The following is a 25,054-nucleotide window of genomic DNA, read 5'->3' as shown; positions in this document are numbered from 1 at the left end:
AGTTATCCCCAAAAGAAATAAAAAATAAAAACTAAACTAAAAGTAAGAAAAAAATACCTTCTGAGCTCATCCGTATTACCTTGGGCATACTTGTGATAGAAGTAGTGGGACCCTGAAACCTCTGCAGAGATGAAGCCCTAGCTCACAGAAAATGGTCATCTAGGCCCATGGCCACTAGCCAGATGGTTCTAGAAGAGGACTAAGATGTTGGGCTTCAAGCTTCCTCTTAAGGACAGAACCAATGAATTGAGAGTCAGTGAATATGCTTCAACATCACTTACCTAGAAGACAGAAGCATGATTTCCCACTAATTTAAGATTTCTAGAGACTGAAACAATAGAGACCTACAGAATGGTCAAGGAAATAAGGGTCAGAGGAATACAAGAAAGCCAGAAAAAAAAAAAAACCCAGAAGCCCTTTCAAATTGGAAAGGCTTCAGGTAGAAGCTCAGTGATGGACTGTTTGTCACCTGAGGGTCAGCCTTACTAGGTTTTGAGAAGCTCATTTCCAGTTTGACCACAAGGTAATGAATTTTTAACCCTAGCAATTCATAAAGACTCTACTTGATCTCAGACACTTCCTAGCTGTGTGACCCTGGGCAAGTCACTTGACCCCCATTGCCTAGCTCTTACCACTCTTCTGCCTTATAACCAATACACAGTATTGATTCTAAGATGGAAGGTAAGAGCTTTAAAAAAAAAAAAGACTGTCTACTAAGGTAGAGTGCAGCTGTAGTCTATAGCAGTGGGGAAAGGACCCATAGTAATGAATCCCAACTCCTTGAGGTTTTGAAGTCAATTTTATCAGCAACAATCATTTAGAGTTGTGCTATTTCTTTTGATGTGGGGGCATATGTTTACTAAATGACCCTCTGAGTAAAAAATTATATAAAGAACATATCTTTAAAGCTTAGTCTGTATTAACATTTTCTCCATCAGTTTCCTAATTTTAGATAATCAACAGACCAATAAATCAAATCCTGATTTGTGGTGTTTGCTAGATTTCCAAGGTGTTAATGTTCACACAGGAAATTTAGTTTCACAAACTAGGATGAGCTGGTTCTAACACATTCCCAGTTACCTCTGGGTAGAATCTATTAATTATTCCTATCCGTTTTTACTGATCTGTGACCCTGGGCAAATCTCTTCTTTCTAGCCTCACTTTCCTCTTCTATAAAATGAGGATGTTAAATCAGAAGAGAAAATGCAGGGTATAATGGATAGAGGGCTCATCCTGAAATCAGAGAGTCCTGGGTTCAAGTCCTCTGACATATACTAGATGTACGACCCTGGGAAAGTACTTAGCTTCTGAGAACTCTAGGCAATCCTCTAAGATTCCAAGTTTTAGTGAAGGTGGTGACCTGAATGGGTAGTATTAAGTTTCCATACGTGGGCATTTCTTATACCAAGGAAATCAGAGATCCATTTTCTATCCCTATCCTTAGATTAAATGTATGCTGAGGGTCCCTATACCTCCAAATTCTTTGATTTCATGAGCCTTATACCCCTCCACTTCAGAGTGGCACCTTCAAACTTTCCTCAGGGTCAAGTATTATACCCTAAAGTCCTCTCTCCATTGTTTACATCTAGGAGTTTACTTTATCTTAAGAGGAAAGTTCATGCAGAGGAAGAACAACCAGCAAATTCCTGCATTGTGCTTTCTGTTTAGACTTTTTGCTGGCATTTAATCCTGGCCAGGTGGTACAGTGGATAGAGTGCCAGGCCTGAAGCTAGGAAGACTTATCTTTCTGAGATCACATCTGGTCTCAGACACTTACGAGCTGTGTGTCCTGGGGCAAGTCATTTAACCCTGTTTGCCTCAGTTTTGTTTATTTTTTTATCTGTAAAATGAACTGGAGAAAAAAATGGCAAACCATTCCAGGATCTTGGTCCCCCCAAACCCAAATGGGCTCACAAAGAGGCAGACATGACTGAAATGACTGAACAACACTGATCCTGGTTTCACGTCTCTATTTCTTTATCTATAAAATGCAATGATTAACTTGTATAATTGATTCTAAAAAATTGTCAAAGTCTTGTATGCCTTAAAGCTCTCAAAGTGTGTTCAGTTTACTTTGACTATTCCTCTCCAAACTAATTATTATTTGTTTAAATAAGTATTTTTGCCTTAGTTGTAGCCTTTCCATAAGAGAGTGACTTAATGCTTCCGCAAATGTATTTGTATTCCTACAAGTCTTGTATTTTTTCTAAGGAACACATGCTTAATAAATTTATTTTCATGTGCTAAATTCTATCAAAAGCAGAAAAGTCTTTGTTAAACAGATAATTAGCTTTTTAACAGAAAGCTGAACAGAAGCACAATATAAAATATATAAACTATTTTCTTTTTATGGGGTTGGTTGGTCTTCAGTCAGATAGTAGTAACATTTTGATAAGATGCTTTTAAAAAGAGCCTTTCTCAGGTAGATAAAGAGAAGGCAAAGCTGGGGGAAGGAGCAAGAAGGGACTTTGTGTGTCCTTACCCTTGCATGTCGGTGTCCCATTTGTCCACTCTGTGCCATTCTCTCTCCAGATGCAAGTAACGATGCCTTGCCCCAGCATCTGGTGGCCTATAGGGCAATGGAACATCAGTATCGTCCCAAGAGCGGTACCATTGCCAGCGATCACTTGGAAGGTGCCCCCTTGAGGAGGAGAGGCTCGGCTACACTGACCTGTGGATTTAACCAGAAAGAGCTATTGTGAAGAATGAATACAAATGCAAAGAATCCTCAGGATGGAGAATGAGGTGACTGGATTGTGGCACTCTGTGTTTTGGGTGATTGAGGCCAGAGACCAAGCCATGGTCAGTGCCTACCATTCTCAACTCCATCCAACAGACAAGGAAAGTCATTCTTGCGAGGAACATGCTATCATCTGTGTATAGCCAGACAGTGGGGACGACAAAAGTCCCTTATAGGCAGAATCACAGAAAGTTAGAGCTATAAGACAATCTAGTCTGCTCCCTCAATGGAGAGATGGGGAGATTTTGGACCACAGAGGAGAGACTCGCTCGAGGTGAAGGTAACATAATGAATTATTAGAAATTCCGAGACTTGTCTACTCCCAATCCAAGGTTTTTCCCTTTATAGCATGAAGCTGTCGTACTTTGGGTTGAGAGGCAGCATGGATCCAGTGGAAAGCACACTTGCCCTAGGGTCAGAGGACCAGGGTTCAAATTCCACCTCTAATATTTCCTATTTCTGTGACTTTGGACAACTCCCTTTTCCTGTATGGGCCTCAGTTTCCTCATCTGTAAAATAATAAGAGGGTTGAACTAGAAGGGCTCTAAGGAGTTTAAGTTTTATTTAAGATCTTATAAATGTCTACTCTAAATGGTTTTTTTTAAGTCTATGTGCAAAACACTGATTTCAGTTCCTTTTTTCCCTCCAGGGACCATCCTGTGATCTGCTCCACACCCTCACCCTCTTATGCTCTCTTCTAACACTAAAAAAAGAAAGTTTTCTTTCACTCGTTTTAGAAAAAGTAGACTTCTGATCTCTACCTATCTTATTGCTTCTCAACCTCTGAATGGGTTCTCCTCCCCAACCCACTGAGAGCCTACCGTTACCGAGGTTAATTAATCATTAATTGGTTTTGGCATTACTCCCCTCACCCAGTTGAAATGTGAGCTAGAAGCTTTCCCCAAAGAATTAAGGGTGAAACAAGGATGCCCATTGTCTTTACTTTTATATTTTATACAGTGACAGAAATGCTAGCTACAGCAAGAAGACAAGAAAGAAACTGAAGGAAAAAAGCATAAGCAAAGAGTCCAAAATATCTCTACATGCAGATGATACGATGGTCTGATTAGAAAATCCTAGAGAATCAATGAGTAAACAGAGACAAGAGGGTTAGTAAATCTTGGAGGAAGAGATAGAAAAAGGCATTTATAATAATAGTAAAATTAATTAAGTTTAAGAACTTAAATATAGTATTTACAATTATAGATACGAAGGAAATTATCAGTCAACAAGATATAGGTTAGGGACACCTAGGTGGCTCAGTGGATTGAGAGCAAAGTTTAGAGACAGGAGGTCCTGGGCTCAAATTTTGCCTCAGACATTTCCTATCTATGTGTGTCCGGGCAAATCCCTTAACTCCAGCTACGTAGCCCTTACTGCTCTTCTGCCTTGGAACGGAGACATTATCCATTCTAAGACAGGAGGTAAGGGTTTTTAAAAAGCCCCGCACAAGGTGTAGATTAAAGATAGGGAGAAAGGACCTACTTTTACAAAAATATTTATAACATCTCATTTTTTATTTTTGGAAATTTTTATTTAGTCAATTTAGAACATTATTCCTTGGTATAACATCTCTTTTGTGATGAAGAACTGGAAACTGAAGGGATGTCCATCAGTTAGGAAACGACTAAACAATTGTAACATATGACTGCAATGGAATACTATTTGTGCCATAAAAAATGACAAGATGCTCCCCCCAAAACCTGGAAAGGCTTATATGAAGTGATTCAAAGTGAAGTAAGCAGAACCAGGAGACTGTACACAGTAACAACAATGATGTATGATGAGCAACTGTGAATGACTTAACTATTATTAACAAGGCAAGGATCCAGGACAACTTCAAAGGCTCATGATGAAAAAGGCTGTCCACCCACTGCCATAGAAGAAATCTGAATATATATTGACACATACCACTCTTCACTTTATTTCTTCTATGAATTCTTCTCTAGGGTAAGCAATATGCATCTTGTTTTACAACCTGACCAACGTGGAAAAATGTATTGTATGATAACATATGTACAACCTATATCATATTCCCTGCTGTCTTAGGGAAGGGTGGGGAGGAAGGAAGTGAACGTGAATTGCACAATTACTAAAAATTGTATTGGCATGTAATCTGGACAAAAATAAAAATGATAATAAAAAACAAAAAAACAAGGTATAGAATAATTACAAAATTAACTACGCTGAGAGGGTAATTTGCCAAAGCCTTTATAAATTGGATCTTCCTGGCTTTGAAGAGTTCAGATCTCTCTATCATAATGATTTTTCACCACAGAATTGTTGTAATTCAGTCATTTGGGGCCTGTCTGACTCTTTGTGACCCCATTTGGGGTTTTCTTGGCAAAGATACTGGAGTGGTTTGCCATTTCCTTCTGGCTCATTTTACAGATGAGGAAACCAAGTTTTGGACACACCCAAATTTTAACTGTACAAAATTAAATATATAAAATTAAAAACAAATTTTTGGCCCAACACAACGAAGGCAGTTGGAATCACACAAAAGATGTAGATTGGAAAAGTTTTTGAATTAAATCTTTGATGTCTGACATCGAATAGCTACCAAGAACTAACAAATACATGAGATTAATAGCCATTTCTCTCTTACAAAATAAATTTCCTAACAGTTGAGTTCATTTATCAATTACCAAAAGAGAGAAATGGGGACAGCTATTTGGCTCAGTGAATTGAGAGACAGGCCAGAGGTCCTGGGTTCAAATGTGAGCAGATATGCGACTCTGGGCAAGTCACAATCCCAATTTCCTACTCCTTTTCTTCCATGCAACTGATACTTAAATACTGATTCTAAGACAGAAGGCAAAGATTAAAAAAAAAAGGACAGAAATGTACCTTAAATTTTCAGGGAATGTGTTTTATAAAAGTGTTTATTGGAAAGTGTCTGCTAATCAAAACAAAATATTTCCATGTATTTTTTTAAAACCCTTACCTTCCATCTTAGCGTCAATACTGTGTATTGGCTCCAAGGCAGAAGAGTGGTAAGGGCTTAGGCAATGGGGATCAAGTGACTTGCCCAGGGTCACACAGTTGAGGTCAGATTTGAACCTAGGACCTCCTGTCTCTAGATCTGACTCTCAATCCACTGAGCCACCCCGCTGCCCCAATATGAATGACCTATGGTTTTATCATTGTAGGGAGATTTGGATGAGAAGTTAAATGACTTGAACAAAGTCACAAAGCCAATGTGACAGCTGCCACATTTGAACCCATCTTTACAATTCTTAGGCTGGTCCACTATTCACTATAAATGCTGACTCTTATCAGTAAATTTAATTTTTAAATTTTTAAAAAAATGAAAGTGACTATCTTTAAAAAGCACAGAGGGGAACAGTTAATTAATGAGGTTCAACATCTTTAATTTCTGTTTCGTACTCTCTAGAAGTAAAGGCAGCCCAATACTTACTGCTCTTGTGTTTTAACCTATTGTTGTTTCCTTCCAGGTCTAGGGATTAATTCTAGAACCAGCCTTACTTAGTTCAGCATCGAATTAAATGTTCTAGATTAGGGTCATTGCAAGATCAGATAGAAAGACACAGATCTGAGGGCAGAAAAGAACTCAGCAACTTTTTTGAAATGGAAAACCCAAATAAAAGTCATCAGTTATTCCTTTGCAGATATTATACAAAAAGAAAGTCTTAGAGAAACACAGCCTAGCTCTTCAGACTGGTAGCAACACCCATGGTGGAGAAGATGGGGCTTGGCCACCTGACAGTCTGAAAATCTGGGCTATAATCTTCTTTTAGTGACTTCTATTAGTCTTACTATTATCACCCCTAGGCTATTTTATCTCTGCATCACTAGATATCAATTCCATATTGAATATTGAATAGTTTTATGCTAGATTCTCCAGATTGTGGTTTTGGTGTAGCAGGACACACCCTGGATCAAGGTCCAGTCCCCCTTCTGCCATTAACTCATTGTGTGATCTTGGACAAAGTCACCTGATCTTTCTGGAGTTCTAATGAGGACCAGATGTACCCCAAGGTCCCTTTCCTGCCTAGAGATTCTAGGAATTCTTAGGCTTCCTTCCACCTTCCCTCTCTACTCTTACTCCCTATCCTCAAGACATCTAAGCTCTTGTTTTTATTACCATTTTCCCAGAAACTTTAGTTTTGATATGGAAAAATAAAATATTTACTCTGCTTTTAAGAAGTTTAAAAATTAAAAGGTACAAGACCAATGGGCGATGTCTGCTTTTCCCTTTTTAATATTTAACCTGCAAAATTTCTCCTGACCTGGCCAGATACCAAACTATCTTAATTAGAGAGTTATGGAGGATAGAGACTGGCCTTGTGATTATTTGGTATCAAAAACTCTTCTCTGAGGCAGGTCACCATTCTTCTGCACAAGCTGTAGTCTTAGGGGGTTGTGTAGAGCACGAAGAGGCTCCCAAAGAGGCTAAGTGATGTCCGGGTGCTTGTCAGATCCTCATGACTTTGAGGTCAGCTTTCTGTACTCTATTGTCTCTTCACACAGAATTGTTGTGATTCAGTTGTGTCTGATTCTTCATGATCCCATTTGGGGCAAAGATATGGTAGGGTGATAAAAAGGTACTGTGGGGAGGTTTGCCAACTCATTTGACAGATTAGGAACCTGAGGAAAGCAGGGTTAAAGGACTTATATGGCTAGTGTCCAAGGCCAGATTTGAATTTAGGGCTTCCTGACCCAGACCTAGTGTGCCACCTAGCTGCCCTTTACCACATAATTACTATTCCTATTAAAACCACCCACCCAATGATACTTATTAAAAACTGTCATTAGGGATTTATTTTTATATGTAGAACAATCCTATAAAATCAACAGTACCCATTTTACAGATGAGAAAATAAAGGTCTTATAAAAGAACCTTGTAAACTAGTAACTAGTAACTTGTAAACTAGCAAGCCTTCTGCTGTTAGGTCTGGTGGCCTTCCCCCCAGCCACACACTGCCTTTTTGTAGCTTTATATGGAATATCAAATTGTCCTGGTTTCATTCTACTTCTTTTAAATCTAGGTAAAGTGTAGGATATTAAGCCTTCATCCAGCAAATTTTCCTGGATAACCAAAATCCTGTGTACTAGAAGCTTTGGAGAGCTAAGAGTGATTCCAGAACAAGTCCAACCCTTTATCTGTGAGATTTATGAAACAATTTGTGGGGGAAAAAGATTTTGGCTCAAACCTTATTTTATCTATGCAGAGAACTCACAGTAATGAAACTCCCTCAGTGTACATAGAGAGGCAGCCAGTTTGTTACTTAAGGGTCTTCAAAAGGACCCAGAGAGGCTTTAGTGACTTGCCCAGGGTCACCCAGTCAATATATTTCAGGGGCAGGATTTGAACTAAGGTCTTCCTAACTGAGAAGACAGTTTCCTATCCTATTAAGCCAAGCTTTCTTGGAAAGAAATTTTACCAAAAACAATTTTTTTAAAATCAATTAGAACCAATTCCTTAGAATCCAATTAGAATCAATCTGAAAATAAGGACAATAAGTGTACCTCACCTTCTAGGGTAGTTATAAGGCTCAAATGAGATAACAGACATGGCAAACCTTACAGCTTTATGTAAGTCTTAGCTATGAGGAAAGAGGAGCCCAAAGAGAGGAATTTAGTTTGCTTACTGCTTAGACTATTTCTTATAGTAGATTCTGTCCCAAGGCAGAAAAGCAGTAAGGGCTGGGCAATGGGTGTTAAGTGACTTGTCCAAGGTCACACAGCTAGGAAATATTTAAGGCTAGATTTGAACTGAGGACCTCCTGTCTCTAGATCTGGCTCTCAATCCACTAAGTCACCCAGTTGCCCCCTACTAGAAACAATTGTAAAGAAGCTTAAAAACAAATTCAAGATAGTACAAAAATAAGTTATTATATTATGTGCTGAAGGGGAAGGGGAAATAAAGGAATGATCACAATGGAGATAGAACTAGAGAAATCTCCTTTTTTGCTCCTTCCACATTTTATCTTATAGCATAATTAATTGCATACATGTTATATCCAACCTTATAGATGAATAAGCTTCTTGGTAACAAGAGCTTTTTCTTAACTTTGAAGTCTCAATGCCTAGCAAAATTCCTGGCACACAGTAGGTGCTTAATGCTTGCTGAATGAATAAAAAGGATGAAATGATAGGAAAGATTTGATAGAAGAAAGGGGGAGAACATCCTAGGCACAAACAGACCCAGAAGAGGGAATGAGAGACTTGTGCAGGGAATAGTTATTGCATTGGCTTTCTTGGGGCAGTTGGGGCCATGTTGGTGAGTAAAGGGATGATTTTGAAAAATGATGGAGACCCGTAGGGCACTGATGGAAAACCCTGATTGTATAGAGAATGACTTAAAACTACTAGAGCTAAAAGAGATCACCAATCCAACCTCCCAACAATAGATATACTGGCAGTTAGGTGTGCAAGAAATAGCATGCTAGATTTGGAGGCAGGAATAATTGTGTGACTCTAGACAATTCACAGGGACAGTGAATAAAGCCCTGGGCTGGGAATCAGAAAGACATTTCCCTGAGTTCAAATCAGGCTTCACACCCTTATTTGACTGTGTGACTCAGGCCAAGTCACTTAAACCTGTTTGCCTCGGTTTCCTCATCTGTAATATGAGCTGGAGAAGGAAATGGCAAACCACTCTAGTATCTCTGCCAAGAAAACCCCAAATGGGGTCAGGAAGAACAACAAAAGACAATTCATGGAACCTCTCCAGGCTCCCATTTCCTTAGCTGAAAATAGGGAGAATAAGAGTGCCTCACCTTCTAGGGTAGTTATGAGGATCAAATGAGATAACATACATGATAACCTTACAGCTTTATGTAAGTCTTAGCTAGGAGGAAAGAGGAGCCCAAAGAGGGATTTAGTTTGCTTCCCTGCAGTAGCTCCTGGTAGAACCAGTTTTTAACTGAGTCATTAAAAATGGCAAATTGTCTTGGTTATCATGTGAGTAGCACTTCCTAAGTTTCCTTTGGAATGTCTTCTTTCTTAACAATTATTTTAAGGGAGAAAATGTTAAATCGTTTTCAGCAGCAAGATACACATGAACCCAAGTACATTTCTCTACTATGGTCTGTCAACTTGATACCATTTCTTCAGAGATCATTTCTTCACTCGGAAACTCATACAACTGATGATAGGAATTTTATGTGGCTTGCTGTCTATGATAAGGGGACCACAAGTATCTGTGGTGAGTTCATGATGAACAGTCACAAATTCAAGCCCACCCCTAGAAATCAGGCTATAACAGGCTTGGGGGTAGGGGTGGGGGGCAATATGTTCATTGTTTCTTGGCTGTAACTAGAAATTCAGAAATTTGACCACTAAAAACTTGCCCTTATCTCCACGTCTACCTTATCTATTCCTCCCAGGTTCACCCACCAGATCAGCTAGCTTCCCAGTGACAGCTCATCTTCATTCCAGAGTATCTCCCAATTTCTGTCTATCCCACTTTTAATTAATCTTTACTCTCTAGTATAGATCAGAAGACCACAGACCATTGAATCCAACCCCCTTACTTGGTAGAAGAAGGAAATTAAGTGATTTACTTAAGGTCACAAAGATAGTAATCATCCGGTGGTGAGATTTGAACCTAGATCCTCTGATTCCAGGATCCAGTCTAACTGCCTGTTTTTTCTCAGATTCCAGCTCTGTTGTGCCCTGTGACACAATTCAAGTGCATTTTGGGACCCTCCTTCCTGTTCAGCTAGGAGTATGCTCTAGGTGGGCCAAGATGCCATGGACCTGCACAATCCAATAAAGTGCTATAATTTTTGTTTTACTAATATCTTTAGTCTTGGCTCATAATGTAGATATATCAAAGCAACCATCACCACTACCACTAGGTTCCCTCCCTCCATACTCCCCCACATACCATTCCCTGGAAGCAAGTTTCCCTTTGGGGTATAGGTCTACCAGTGGAATAGCTTGGTCCAGGGACACACAGTTTAGTGTCTGCCAGCAGCGTATCCATGTGCCTGCCTTCTCACAGCCCCTCCACCATTGATCATTTTCCTATTTGGGGGCCATCTTTGCCATTCTGATGGGAAGGAGCTAGAATCTCAGGATTGCTCCAATTTTCATTCATCTGATTGGTAGTAATTCAGAGCATTTTTTTATATAGTTATATGAAAAAGCAGAAAAGAGCCATACTAAAAAAACCCTGTAAATACTATATGTACAAAATGAAAATGTACATATATGAAAAAATGCACCTACCTTATGTACAAAATATTTATAGCAGCTCTTTCTGTGATGGTAAAAACAAATTGGGAAATAGCTGAATAAGTTGTGGTATATGAAGGTGATGTAATACTTTTGTATCATAAGAGAGGAGGAAATGAGATGACTGCAAAAAGATAAGCAAAAACTTTATATGACCCAACAGTGAAATAAGCAGAATTTATCCTATCACATCAGCTGTAAAAAATCAACATTTCTGAGGATTTTCATAACAGGTAAAGAATGTACTGAGCAGAAGAATAATTATATGAAAACAACTATAAAAAGCCCCCAAAACTTTGTAGGAACTATAATAATGGTTATTCATTAGACAAGAGGATAGATGATGAAATATGATCTCTTTGACAAATTGATTGATTTAACATGTGAAATTGCATCTATGCACAGATATGCTGAGGCATGTATATACATATATGTTCACATAATGGGGGGTCAGCTAGATGGTACAGTCTGGCCATAGACACTACCTGTGTGTACCTGGGCAAGTCACCTAAACCTGCCTGCCTCAGTTTCCTCATCTACAAAATGAACTGAAGGAGGAAATGCAAACCATTCCTATAGGGTCATGAAGAGTCAAGCATACCTGAAATAACTGGACATATATATTTTCCCATCAAATATCTATAATATAACTATGTATATATCTATATACATGCTACATGTATGTTACATAAACAGAACCACTAAAGGAATTTGTCTTGCTTGATATGTATTCTTGTGTGTATATATATCCCTATATTATATATTATCATATATTATGTTAAATATTAATATATAGCAATATATTATTAATAATCATACATACATTATTTATATACTTTATATTATTTATATATACTATATTTTATTCTATTAATATATACATTATATATTTATTGTTATTTATATATTTTATATTTAAATTTAATTTGAATTTAATTTTTTAAACATTTACCTTCCATCTTAGAATCAATACTATGTATTGGTTCCAAGGCAGAAGGGCAGTAAGGACTAGGCAATGGGGGTTAAGTGACTTGCTCAGGGTCACACAGCTGGGAAGTGTCTGAGGCCAGATTTGAACACAGGACCTCCCATCTCTAGACCTGGTTCTCAATTCATTGAGCCACCCAGCTGAAACCCTTATCTTCTGACTTAGAAATGATTCTAAGCATTAGTTCCAAGGTAGAAGAGCAGTAAGGGCTAGAATAGTAAGTGCTAGACAACTGGGGTTAAGTGACTTGCCCATGGTGACACAGTTCACCATGTCTGAGGCCAGATCTGAACCCAGGACCTCCTATCCCCAGGCATGACTCTCTATTCATTGAAGCACCAACTGTTCCCACCATGTTATTTGTTATAAGGAATTTGTTTTTCTTTTTTTTTCCAGTGGGGGAGCAGGAAAAGAAAATAAATGCTATTAATTAAAATAAAACAATAAAAAGGGGGTATTAAAGATGCGGAATGTTACATGGACCTTCCTATGCATGGAATATTGTAAATATTTGCCTATATTATTAATTTTACTTAATTGTTTTACTTTGTCACAAGAGACTTTTCATAGAATGGGGATGATCTGCAAATGTTTGTAATGTTAGAACAAAATAAACCAATAAAATTTTTTTAAAAAGAAGAAATAAGATATTCCTTCAACTTTCCTTAGTAATGCATAACTGATCTTAGCCCAAAACAACTGACTTTTGCCCCCCTGTACTGAATGCCATGATGGACTATTAGATTCTTAACTTGGGTACGTGGGAAGGGGAGACTATTTGGCCAGCTGAGGTTAATAAATGATGTGTGGCATCTGATTTATATTCATTCCTTCAATCATTTGCCAAGCATCTATGTCCTGGGCTCTTCTGCTGGATATAAATGTTTGCATGGTTTATATTCCTTGTTGGAATATAAACTCTTTGAGAGCTAGGTCTGGGCTCAAAATGGTTTTTGCGTGTGTGTGTGTGTGTTGCCACTTCATAAATGCCTAAATAATAGTTACACATGTAAAAATAAATATATATCTAATAATAAAAGCTTCTAGACTTGGGCACTTTGGAGACATCTAGATGTCTGCCCTCAGCCCCCCTCTAATCTGTGGGCATGTCATGTCCCCAATTCCCCCTCCTGGTAGAAATTCCATAAGGTCTTTGAGGACAAAATTATTTTCTGGGTGCGCATCTCCTCAGCCCTTTGGCACAGGACTTTGCACATCATGCTTGTTGAGTTGAATAGAGAGGAATAATACTTGAGTCGTAATCCTCGATGGAGGATCCAAGCATCAGTTGGTTTAGACCTTGGGTACCACTCTCCTGTGCTCCGGACCTGCCTCTTTAGAGTGATGACCTTATGGAGTCTCGAGGTATGTTGCTTTCATGCTCCTCGGAGCAAGCACAAGCAAGTAAGGAAGTTCTTGGGAGTAGAGAAAGCTGGAGCAAGAGTTGAGCTGGCCACAATCTCAGACATGGATTGGTCAAGTCGGCTAAAATAAGCAGACTTGGCTCCGGGTTCCTCATTTAAGGTTTCCAGTTCCTCATTCCTGGAGGCCCAAGAAAGCTGTTTATTTCTTACCAGATACAAACTGAAAAAATTAGCCAGAAGGGTGAAACCTTCTTTACTTTCTGGAGTAATATTTGCTATTCATGCCTACTTTCAGCTCCTAGAATTTTGATTAAAGAAAGGAATAGAGTTAAGGCAGCTTCTAGGTCTTGCCCCCATCCCAGGGCGGTCTGCCGCCATTCCCCATCCCCAATTCTCCTCCAAGGTGAAGGAAACCAGGAAAAGCTAACTAGAGATGAGACTAAGAGGGAACCAGATTATGGTGTGGAGGGTGGGAAGAGGCAGAATTCAGTCCTATAAAGTCTAGGTTTCTTAACCACTATTCTGTCATGAGTAGGTGTTTATTTGCCCAGCTGGAAGAAAACAACATATATAACCAATGATATATTTTCTAACATATCCGATAATTAGGCATGATATAGTATGGCTCAAGGCTCAGTTAATTTATCTGAGAAAGGCTTCAAACTGGCATTTTAAAGTTTTATTTTTTTTAAAAGGTAAAATACAGGGGCAGCTGGGTATCTCAGTGGATTGAGAACCAGGCCTAGAGACAGGAGGTCCTAGGTTCAAATCTGACCTCAGACACTTCCCAGCTGTGTGACCCTGGGCAAGTCACTTAACCCCCATTGCCTAGCCCTTACCACTCTTCTGCCCTGAAACCAATACACAGTATTGATTCCAAGATGGAAGGTAAGGGTTTTAAAAAAAGAAAAAGGTAAAATACATTCCAGTGGATTATAAGATTTTTGAGAGCAGGGATTGTTTTAAAGAAAATTTATTTTCTCTTGTTTTTTTTATATCACCTAAATATTCTGTGTTTTTTGCCCCTCCTCAGTCATCTCATATAAGATGATAGTGTGTATATATAATATATGTGTGTGGATAGACACACATATATGCATAATATGGGAAAAGGAGGAAAAAAATCAGCAAAAATTATCAAAATTTGAAAAAGCCTGAAAATATAGGCAATATATGAAGGATGAAGGGGAAGGGTCTCCTCTGAGCAATTCTTTGAGACCATGATCTTGGTAGTTTTGCAATAGGAACTTTGTGTTTCCTTGGCTCTCCTTAGTTCTTAAAAGGTTTTCTGTGGTTCTTTGTAGGGCCAGCTAGGTGGTTCTGTGGATAGAGAGCCAGGCCTAGAGTCAGTTCAAGTCTGACCTCAGACACTGCCTAAATGTTACCTTTGGTAAGTCATTTAACTCTGCAAAAGTTTCCTCATCTACAAAATGAGTTGGAGAAGGAAATGACAAACCACTTCAATGCCTTTACCAAGAAAACTCCAAAAGGGGTCACAAGGAGTTGCACGTGACTGAAACAACTGAACAACCACAATGGTTCTTTGCATTATTAATCAATTTTTTACAGCACAATACTATTCCATTTCATTTGTATGCTACAGTGTGCTTAGCTACTCTCCGGTCGATGAGCACCTAACTTTGTTTCCAGTTCTTCGCTACCACAAATGGCATATCTTTTTATCAGTGGCCCCCTCAGGTTATATGCCATGGCGACTGTTTTTCTGTAGCTTCAGGTCTAGCACAGACCTTCAATCAAACTAAGAGCTTAATTATGTGCTGAATTAAAGTCCAGTGACTTTCGGGATTCCCAGGGCAAAGGGACAGATTGGGCAAGGAAGACACTGCTACTCCAGGACAAAATGCCTTCAAGGTGACTAGTTCGATCTCTTCAAAATCTCCAGCACTTAATCATACCTCCAGCTCGGAGGCTTTCTCCTTTCCAGTTCCGGGGCAGAGGGACACATCTCCCAGGTGTCAAGGAGATCAGACAGACCAGTTTGAATGAACACCCTACAGAGCTCACTAAAGGAGTTCCTTTACACCAACCCAGCATTCCTTGCCCTAATGAAATGAGTAAGTTAAGAAATACATTAGCCCATTACCAACCCTCCCACAAAAACATCCTGAGTTCCATCCTCTCAGAGGGACTGAAGACGTTAAAGTATTAAAGCTAGATATCCTTGGTTGCATCTCTTCTAGTTTTAAAGGTGTCAGCAGCACCCTGTGGGTGCTGAAGTGATTCATGCGCTGCCCTAGTTTTGGGGATGCCTGTCGCAGGGAATGGCTCTTAGTCCCCTGTTGCTGTCTCTAGGTAAGCCCCTTAAATGGAAAACTGTCCGATTGCTTTCAGCACCAACTATCCTTGACATCACCTCACCTTCCACCATCCCACCCCCATTCCAGCAACAGAACCCAACAGCTACTAAGCACTGAATGCAGTAATGGGAACAGTAAGTCAGTCAATAAGCAGAGAGTCAGTTCATGAGTATCTATTTAAACTTCAATAACGTGCTAAGCACAAGAGATAAAAGGAAAAGCAAAAATTAAAAATCTTGTAGCCTTTGCCCTCAAACTCATACTCTAAGAAGATGAGCAAATACATACAAACAAGCTACATATAGGATAAATAGGAAATAACAGAGGGAAAGCACTAGAATTAAAGAGAGATAGGGAAAGGCTTCCTGTAGAAGGTGGGATTTACCTGAGACTTAAAGGAAACCACGGAAACCAGGAGGGAGAGATGAGGAGAGAAAACATTTCATGCATAGGAAACAGCCAGAGAAAATGCCAGAAGCCAAGAGATGGGGTGTTTGTTCTGGGAATAGCAGTGTGGTCATTGAATCAAAGAGTGTGTAAAGGAGGTGGTGTAATGATTTTGTTGTGTCCTTCTTCATGTTGGGTCTTCATGACCCCATCTGGGATTTTCTTGGCAAAGATTCTGGAGTCATTTGCCGTTTCCTTCTCCAGCTCATTTTACAGAGGGAAGTAACTGAGGCTGACTGGCTCAGAGACACAACTAAGAAAGTTGACATTTCTCATATTTGAACTGAGTCTTCCTGGCTTCAAACCCAACACTCTATCCACCCTGCCACTTAGCCTCTCTGAGTAAAGTTTAAGAAGACTGGAAAGATGGGGGTGGGAAAGATTGGGTTATGAAGAGTTTTGAATACCAAACAGAGGATTTTATATTTAATTCTGGTGGTGATGGGGAACTACTAGAGTTTTTAGAGTATGGGGGTGTGTGAAGATTGGATTTAGCTATAACAATGAAGATACTTAGTCTAAGGAGTTCAAGGCCTTGGCCAAGGGAAAAAGAAGTCAGTCTTAGTCAAGGAAGCTGTCTGAGGGAGCTCCTCCAGGCTCCAGAGTTCCAGGATCGAACTGGCGCCCAGGCCTCCTCACAGGAAGTGACCAGCCAGAGTCACCTCTCCGGAGAAAGAGCCCAAAGAGAGAAAGTGATGCCAAATATATAGACAGTTTTACATCACTTTCCTGCATCTCTGTACCAATGGTAGCTTAAGCTTGACTTAGGACAGCTTAAGAGGGGTCTGTTAGCTGTTTCTGATTTGTCATTCCTAGGACATGTCTATCAACAACATCCTCCTAAATACTTAAGCCTTAAGTATGGGTGTAGACATTCCTGATTTTGTTAGACTAAGATACCTTCATTGTTAGGAAATAGCCAAATCCAATCTTCACAGGTGACATAATCAGATCTGTACTTTAGGAAATCATTTTGGTGGCAGAATACAGGATGGACTAGGAAGATAACAGTAATAAGTATAACATTTATATTGTCTTTAAATTTTACACAGCATTTAACATATAAAACATGTTTGTTTTATAGATGGGGAAACTGACACTCAGGTTAAGTGACATGCCCATGGGTATATTGGGATTTGAACCATGTATTATCACACTCCAGGATTTATTACTCTTTCTATTAAATCTTACTAAAATCTACCTTTCAAGGACAGGGGCTGACCCAGGGCAAAATTGGAAAATCCATTATTTACTCATTGAGTACTTATCTTATGTAAAATATTGCTTGCTTAGACTGGAGATGGTCAGATTGACTGTACTTCTTTGTTACAAAAGATGATTCTATGATGGGAAAAGGATGTCATTGGGAAGAATAGCAATGTCCTGCAAGAGAAATCCAAATAGCAGAGGAATAAACCAGGTCTTTACCCTTTATTAGTAATAAACTCAGACATTTGCTGCTCCACAAGGGAAATTCTAAGTTAGAGAATGAGTTAAAAAGAATGATTTGTTAGGTTGTCCCCATAATTGAGCATGTCCAACTTAAAACCACACCCGGGGTTTTGGCCAAGGATTCCTACTTTAATAATGGTTCAAAGGCCTTTAAAAAGACCTTGAAACCTTTGTATAGAGCTTTTACATTCATTATTTTAACATGACTGGTAATAAGACTCTCCATCTCCTCAAATGTTGAGGGTAAGGACTCTTTATAACTTTATAGCCCAGACCTATCACAGCATTCTGTTTATGACATTTACAGATATTGGTTGAATTGAATTGAATACCTATGGAGAACTCCAGAGAAGGGAGAAGAAATGGCCTCAGAGAAGAACTAGGATCCCAGCCCCAAAAGGAGATTTCAACTTAACAAAACAATGAATGAACGAATTTTTAAAAATGAAGTAAGCACTTATTGGTGATAGGGTTGATTTGGAACTCATCATTAATTCAAAATCATTATATTATATTATTAAGTTGTAACTGTTTATTTAATAGTAAGCGATAGTTCTCCCCCAGCACCTGCACAGTGCTTTGAACATAGTAGGTGCTTAATAAATGGTTGTTGAATGAATTTTGTCTGTTTAACTTTATCCATTTATACAAATGAGCTAAATTTTCACATCAGCAATTATAAACCCTTATTCCTTTTAAATAAAGACTACCTACAATTCTTAAAGTGGGTAAAAAAAATGAATGAATAACTGAGAAGACATCTACCATATATAATTTGTAGTAGTAATATTGTTTTTTAAAATTTTATTTAGTCAATTTAGATTATTCCTTAGTTACAGGAATCATATTCTTTCCCTTACCTCCCCCACCCCTTTCCGTAGCCATGCAACTCCATTGGGCTTTTCCTGTGTCCTTGATCAAAACCTATTTCCATGTTGTTGATGTTTGCACAAGGATGATCATTTAGAGTTGTAATAGTAATATTAAGGCAATCTTCTACAATTATATAGACCCCCCATAATCATATAGACCTATAAAGGTGATCTTTCCTTTTGTGTATAAAAAAGTTATTTCCTTGCTTTTGTAATTGGTTTACCCATTGTAAAGATCTGTTTTTGAGATGACTATGCAAAGAAGGCTGAAATGGTCACAGATCATTGTAAAATTTTTCCACTGAGGATACAGACATTTCACCACCTTCACCTTGAGTAGGCCACCTCCCCTACCTCTCAAAACATGAGTTGTTAGCCCTATTATTGGAAAGGGCAGAAAACAAGTCAGTAAGTTCTTTTTGTCTATAAAGATCTGGCACTGCTGATGCTCGGAGTCTCCATTTAAGCTGGATGTCTACATACCCACTGACTATATGCCTCTTGAGCATATCCATGTCAATGTATTTGACTTTGCACAATATACTTACTCTCATCATTAAAGTCAATTTGTTCAGAAGCTTTGCTCTCGGACTTTTTTCTTTATGCTAGGTACTGTGCTAAGCCTGATGGCTACAAATACAAAAGCAAAGACAGTTTTTGTCCTTGAAAAGCATATATTATAAGAGGTAAAAAGTGGAAACTAGGAAAAGGAGGCTTCAGTTTAGAAAGTGAAAGGATGGGGATAGCTAGGTGCTAGCAGTGATAGAGTTAGGTCTGGATCTGGGAGTTCCTGGATTTGAATCTGGCCTCAGATACTTTCTAGCTATGGGACCTTGGATAAGTCACTTTACCCCCATTGCCCAGCCCTTCCCACTCTTCTGCTTTAGAACCAATACATGGTATTGATTCTAAGATGGAAGGTAAGGGTTAAAAAAAAAGTTGATAAGTAGGGTCATAGGAAAGTAGAATGACACATCCCATCCAGGAATAATGGTGGGGATGATTTGATCATAGTTCCAGAATTGGGTGGAAGAGAGTTGGGAGAACAGTGGAAAGTTGATGGGAAGACCAATGGATATCAAGATGGCCCTGGATTAGGCAGAGAAATATGACTAGAAAGGTCTGAAATAGTGAGCCATGTGAAGAACTGTATCTAATCATTAAAACTGTCCAACAAGGATGGCCTTCCTAGGAAGTAACTGGTCAAATAAGATTTCCAACACAACAGACTGATGGAAAAGGAAGAATGGGGTATGGAGGGTGGTGGATTAAATGTACTATAAAGTTCCTTGCAACTTTTAACATGTGAGGATGGCTCTTTTTACAGTAACAAAGAATTAGAAATTGAGAAGATGTCCATCAATTGAAGAATGGCTAAATAAATTGATATATGAATATGATATCTTTCTATTGTGCTCTGATGTCTGACCTGGCCCTAAGTGATTCCCCGACCCACTTGCTAGTCAAAATGAACTTTCCAACCACATCTCCCTTCCATTTTATGTAACTTTTTGTTCACATCTACTGCATTCATTATTTTGTTCTTGAGTTATCTGTTTATGGATTATTTAAGTCCCCTGGTTCCATTCCCTTCATGTGGGCTGGAACAAATATATTAGGAGTCAGCTGTGAGGCAAGAGCACCAGAGGAAAAGGTTTGGCATCAAAATATGAAAAGTCCCAGCCCTGCCACTGTTATGTGACTTACTTTCTCCTGGCTTTAGTTTCCCTCATCTTTAAAAAAGGGTTGGTTTGGATAATCTCAGATGTCCCTTCTAGCCCTAAATCTTGTGATTCTTTGCCCTAGGCTTGTTTTCTGGCTTCACTAATTATGAGCTATGTGATCTTAGGACAAGTCACAATTTCCCTGTGCTGCAGAGTCTTCATCCAAATAATGGAGGGGAAGGAAGGAAATAAACATTTATTTATTTTCTACTGTATGCCAGGGACTGGCAAATATAAATTTATTTGACCCTAACAACATCTCTGGGAGGTAGGTGCTACCAGTTCCCCCCGTTTTATAGTTGATAGTTTAAGTGATTTGCCCAGGGTCACCCATCCAGAAAGTGTCTGAGGTTGGATTTGAACCCAGGTCTTCCCAAGTTCAGGCCCTAGTCCTCTCTCTATTGTTCCACCTTACTGCCTCATTTCTCATTTCATAGGACTGTTGGGAGAATCAAATGCGATCATGTATATAAAGCATAATATAAATTTTGGATCTCCCCTCAGTATAGTCTACACAGTAAGCATTTACTGATGATATCTGTGGAAATGAATTGGTATTGATAATGAATTAACTGGTTATTCAAGGCTCAGTTCCCCCACTTACTCTAAGTTGATAGCATCACTATGCAGATCTGACTCATTTTATTCCAATCCAAATGGGCACCCTCCCCCATTTCTATTTTTTCTAAAATGTACATCAAAACAAACTACGAAATTGTACTGAGGGAAAAAAACGCTAGTTGAAATGGATGGATAGTCAGACTAGATAATTGCCCACATTTAAAAAATATTCTCTATTAATTTCAATGAATAAATTTGTTTGGCACCTAATCATTTTTTCTTCTACCAGAGCCAAAAGAAAAAAAAATTCAAGTCATGATACCCTCAAATTAAATAGATGGTCTTATTTGAAAGCAGCCCTCCTGTCCTTGCTAATCAAAGCTTCCTATTCATTCCACAGGACCAAATTTAGGTTAGAAAATCATCAGTAGATTATATCCTGAGGCCATTCACAAGGAGAATTATTCATTACACTGATGGAGCCACTCTTTGCCATAGGGAGTAATGGAATTCTACAAGGCTCTCTCTGGAATTGACCTTAGGTCACATCTCTTCTTTGCTTAATGGATGAGTCCTGTCTAAAGCATCACTAACAAGTGGTCATCAGCATTCACTTGAACACTGCTAGTGATAATGAGGTAGGCAGTTCTACCCCTGGACAGCTCTGATTGGCAGGAAGATATTTCTTTAATGGATCTGAAACCTGCCTCCTAGAACTTCGGACCACTGGATCTTGGTTCTCTCTGCAGGGATGGAGAACAAATCTAATCCCATTTTCTCATGTAATTGCCCTCTATATATTTGAGGAGTGATTATGTCCCAGCTAAGTCTTCTGCAAGGTAAACATTTAGTTTATTCAATCAATAAACATTTATTAAATGCCTACTGTATATACAGCACTATGTTAAACATGAAAGGAAATAAAATGTAGGTAGGACATACTCCCTATCTTATAGAATTATCAGTTTAATAAGAATACAAATTTTCTCGATAGGCTGAACCAAAGTGTTCAATCTAATGGAATAGGGATAAGTGGGAAATCCCATTTTTTTAAACCCTTACCTTCTGTCTTAAAATCAATCAATGCTGTGTATTGGTTCCAAGGCAGAAGAGCAACAAGAGCTAGGCAATGGAGGTTAAGTGACTTGACCAGGGTCACACAGCTGGGAAGTGTCTGAGAAATCCTACATTTTAGTTAGAAATAAACTGTGTAAGTATAGGGTGGAGGTGGTTTATATTGTTAGACAATAGTCTCTGTGGAGAAAAAAAACCTCATAGTATTAGTAGACTGCAAGCTCAATGAGTCAACAGCATGAGGTAGCCAAAAAAAGCTAGTGTTCTTTTTCTTTTTTAAACTCTTAAACATCTTAGGATCAATACTGTGTATTAGTTCCAAGGCAAAACAGGGGTAAGGACTAGGCAATGAGGGTTAAGTGATTTCCCCAGAGTCACCACCCAGCAAGGAAGTGAATCCAGAACCTCCTTTCTCAGAGTTTGGCTCTCAATCCACTGAGCTATTCAGCTGCTTCCACCAATGAGTTATAATAGGAGACCGAATAGAATAGAATGTGTCCTAATAGAAGCCTAATAGAAGAACAGAGAGGAAGTGGGAGTCCTGCTGTCTTTGGTCCTGAGCAGATCATATTTGGAGGTGAGAGGACTGGAAACTGCTACATGAGGCTTAGTTGAAGGCACTAAAAATATGTGTCAGAAAAGACTTGTAAGGGCTGAATGGTGGTATAGTTTTACGCCATGGTTTTGAGGCTTCCCACCAGTCTGCCTAGTCTTTTCTGGAAGCTCAACACCTTGTTAATGTCTCTTCTCAAACATAGTAGCCCCAATACCACAGCTGTGTTCAGAATGAAGCAGTGAACCTGGTAGTTATTTATATGCTTTACAGATATTATCTCATTTTATTTTTTTTATTATTTATTATTATTAGCCCCATTTTATAGATGAGGAAACTGAGACAAACAAAGGTTAAGCAACTTGTCTAGTTCTTTTTGACTCCAAGTCCAGTGCTCTGTCCACTGGACTATCTAGCTGCAGATCCACCATCTTTCTCTTTCTGGATACTCACAATATTGATGGAGCTGAGACTTTATCAACACGGGCATCTCTCCCCATTCATACAAGTTACAATCTTTTTATGTCTTCTTATCCAATAGGATTCTTGTCTATATAAATTCTTTATAGAGGATTAACCCTTTTGGAGGCTGAAAGATACCCCTGGGTTCTTTTGCTTTGTTTTTTAACTCTAGAGAGCATACCTACTCAACCTGCTTTTTTTACTTTCTTGAATTCTTACTTAATGACCCATGTTATTGCACTCAATGTTGTTTTTATGACACTTCTCACACCCACATTGTCAGCTTGTATTGAAGTCTTCCTCCCACCATGTACTTTTCTATGTTTTCTGAGTGACTTGCTGATTATTTTTTTCATGAGATCATGGTGGACCATGACTTAAAGCCAAAGCATATCACCAGAAGTCATTAATATTCTTGCTATTATATTCATACTAATGATGCAGATTGAAGCCAACCCACATCTCATCCTATGGGGCTCTGATCTATGGCCTCCCATAGGTCCTCCATAAGAGGACCACCCAACTTGTTGAGGTCCTTCTTCTAGCTATGGTAACATCATATTGGTACCAATGCATTTTGCCATGATGCTTTTCTAAAATGTCTGCACCAATATTTTTTTTTAAATTCTTACCTTCTGTTTTGGAATCATGGTAAGGGCTAGGCAATGGGGCTTAAGTGACATGTGCAGGGTCACACAGCTAGGAAGTGTCTGAGGCCAGATTTGAACCCAGGACCTCCAGTCTCTAGGCCTGGCTCTCAATCCACTGAGCTACCCAGCTGCCCCCTGGCTTGTCATTTCTGAATAGAAATAAAGTATGTTTTAATCTCTATCACCAGAAACCAACAACGTTTACAGCATCTGACCTGTGATATCCAGTCATTTTGTAAATCAATTTGGAAATCTGCCTCAAAAGTTACTAAGCTCTGCAATCTTTTAACCCCAAAATCCTACTACTAGGTGTAGAGTTCAAAAATGATCAAAGAAAAGGATCATCCTATGGGAAAATATAACAGCATCTTTTGCCTTGGCAAATAACTAAAAACTAAGAGAAAAACTGTCTATTGAGAAATGGCTGAATATATGAATTATGTAGGCACCGCTGCACCATAAGAAATGATGAAGAGACATTGGTTTCAGTGTAACCTGAGAAGACATGTTTGAATTGATGTGGCATAAAGTGAGCAGAACTGGAAGGATAATTTATACAACAAAAACACAATAAATCAAAACATTTTAAAAGGATGTAAGAATCCTGATCAACAAAATGACCCACCATGATTCCAAAGAACTAATCATGAAACACGGTTCCCACTTCCTGACAGAAAGCAATGGACTCAGGGTGCAGAATGAAATACACATTTTTAGACATAGCTAATATGAAATTTTGTTTTGCTTGATTAAATATATTTGTTATGGAAGTTTTGTTTTTGTAATGGGTGTTGGGAAGGAGAGAAATGCCATAGTATCTTACATATCCCTCCCTCCCTCTCTCTCCCTCTGTGAGAGCCATCCTAGATGATAAAAAGAATTTTTTTAGAAGAAAAAAAAGTCAGTATGACTGAGTATTAATTTTTTTCAATAAATATTCCTTCCATCAATTTGGATGAATGAATAGAAGAAGCACCCAAGAGTCTTTCTACAAGCTCTGTGCTATGCAATGGTGATACAAGCACAAACAAGCAAGGTAGTCCTTGCCATAAAGGAGTTTATAATCTAAGAGAACTAGAGTTGGATGGAAGGAAAAGAGTATGCTGATGATAGCAGCATGATTTAGAAATGGCTGGGCAGTAGTATAATGGAGGAAAATAGGATATAAGCTCACTTCTCAAAGCTCAGGGCTGCAGGGGCAGAGTATCTCCTTCATTATTTTAATAGAATCTTTTAGGATAATACACCATTTGTTTATCTTTTAATGTCTTCCACTTTGAATTTACCTTTGACACCAATATTGTCACTACCACATTTTGTGATTTGGTCAATTTTAGGCCACTCTTTCCATTCATTTTTAAGCTATTTAAAATTCTTTGGAATTTATCTACTCTCTATCTCTCCATCCATCCATCTCTATATCTATCAATCTCTCTATGTACGCACACACATATCTCCTGTAAAAACCATAGTATGTTCTGTTTTCCAATCCATTTTGTGACATTTGAGACTTATTCCACAGAGTTTAGACAGTTTTCATTTAGTATTAACTTTAGGCATATCTTTTCTTCTCCAGTCTTTCTAACCAAAGGGAATGCATAGTCCCAATTTCAGTGGTAGAGGGAATTGGACCAGAATGCA

At 38.7% G+C, this 25,054-nt stretch overlaps 1 protein-coding gene across 1 annotated transcript in view; it reads right to left on the bottom strand.

The window, feature by feature from the left end:
* SUSD3 (sushi domain containing 3) overlaps window positions 1-25,054 on the bottom strand; it is a 79,652-nt gene that overhangs the window by 16,386 nt on the left and 38,212 nt on the right. The window contains exon 2 of the mRNA XM_007499674.3: window positions 2,483-2,671. Coding sequence (XP_007499736.1) covers window positions 2,483-2,671 — 189 coding nt within the window. The remainder of the gene's footprint in view (window positions 1-2,482; window positions 2,672-25,054) is intronic.

The sequence above is a fragment of the Monodelphis domestica genome, chromosome 7 (assembly GCF_027887165.1).
Source record: "Monodelphis domestica isolate mMonDom1 chromosome 7, mMonDom1.pri, whole genome shotgun sequence".
Classification (NCBI taxonomy): domain Eukaryota; kingdom Metazoa; phylum Chordata; class Mammalia; order Didelphimorphia; family Didelphidae; genus Monodelphis; species Monodelphis domestica.
This window is presented reverse-complemented; position numbering and strand designations above follow the sequence as displayed.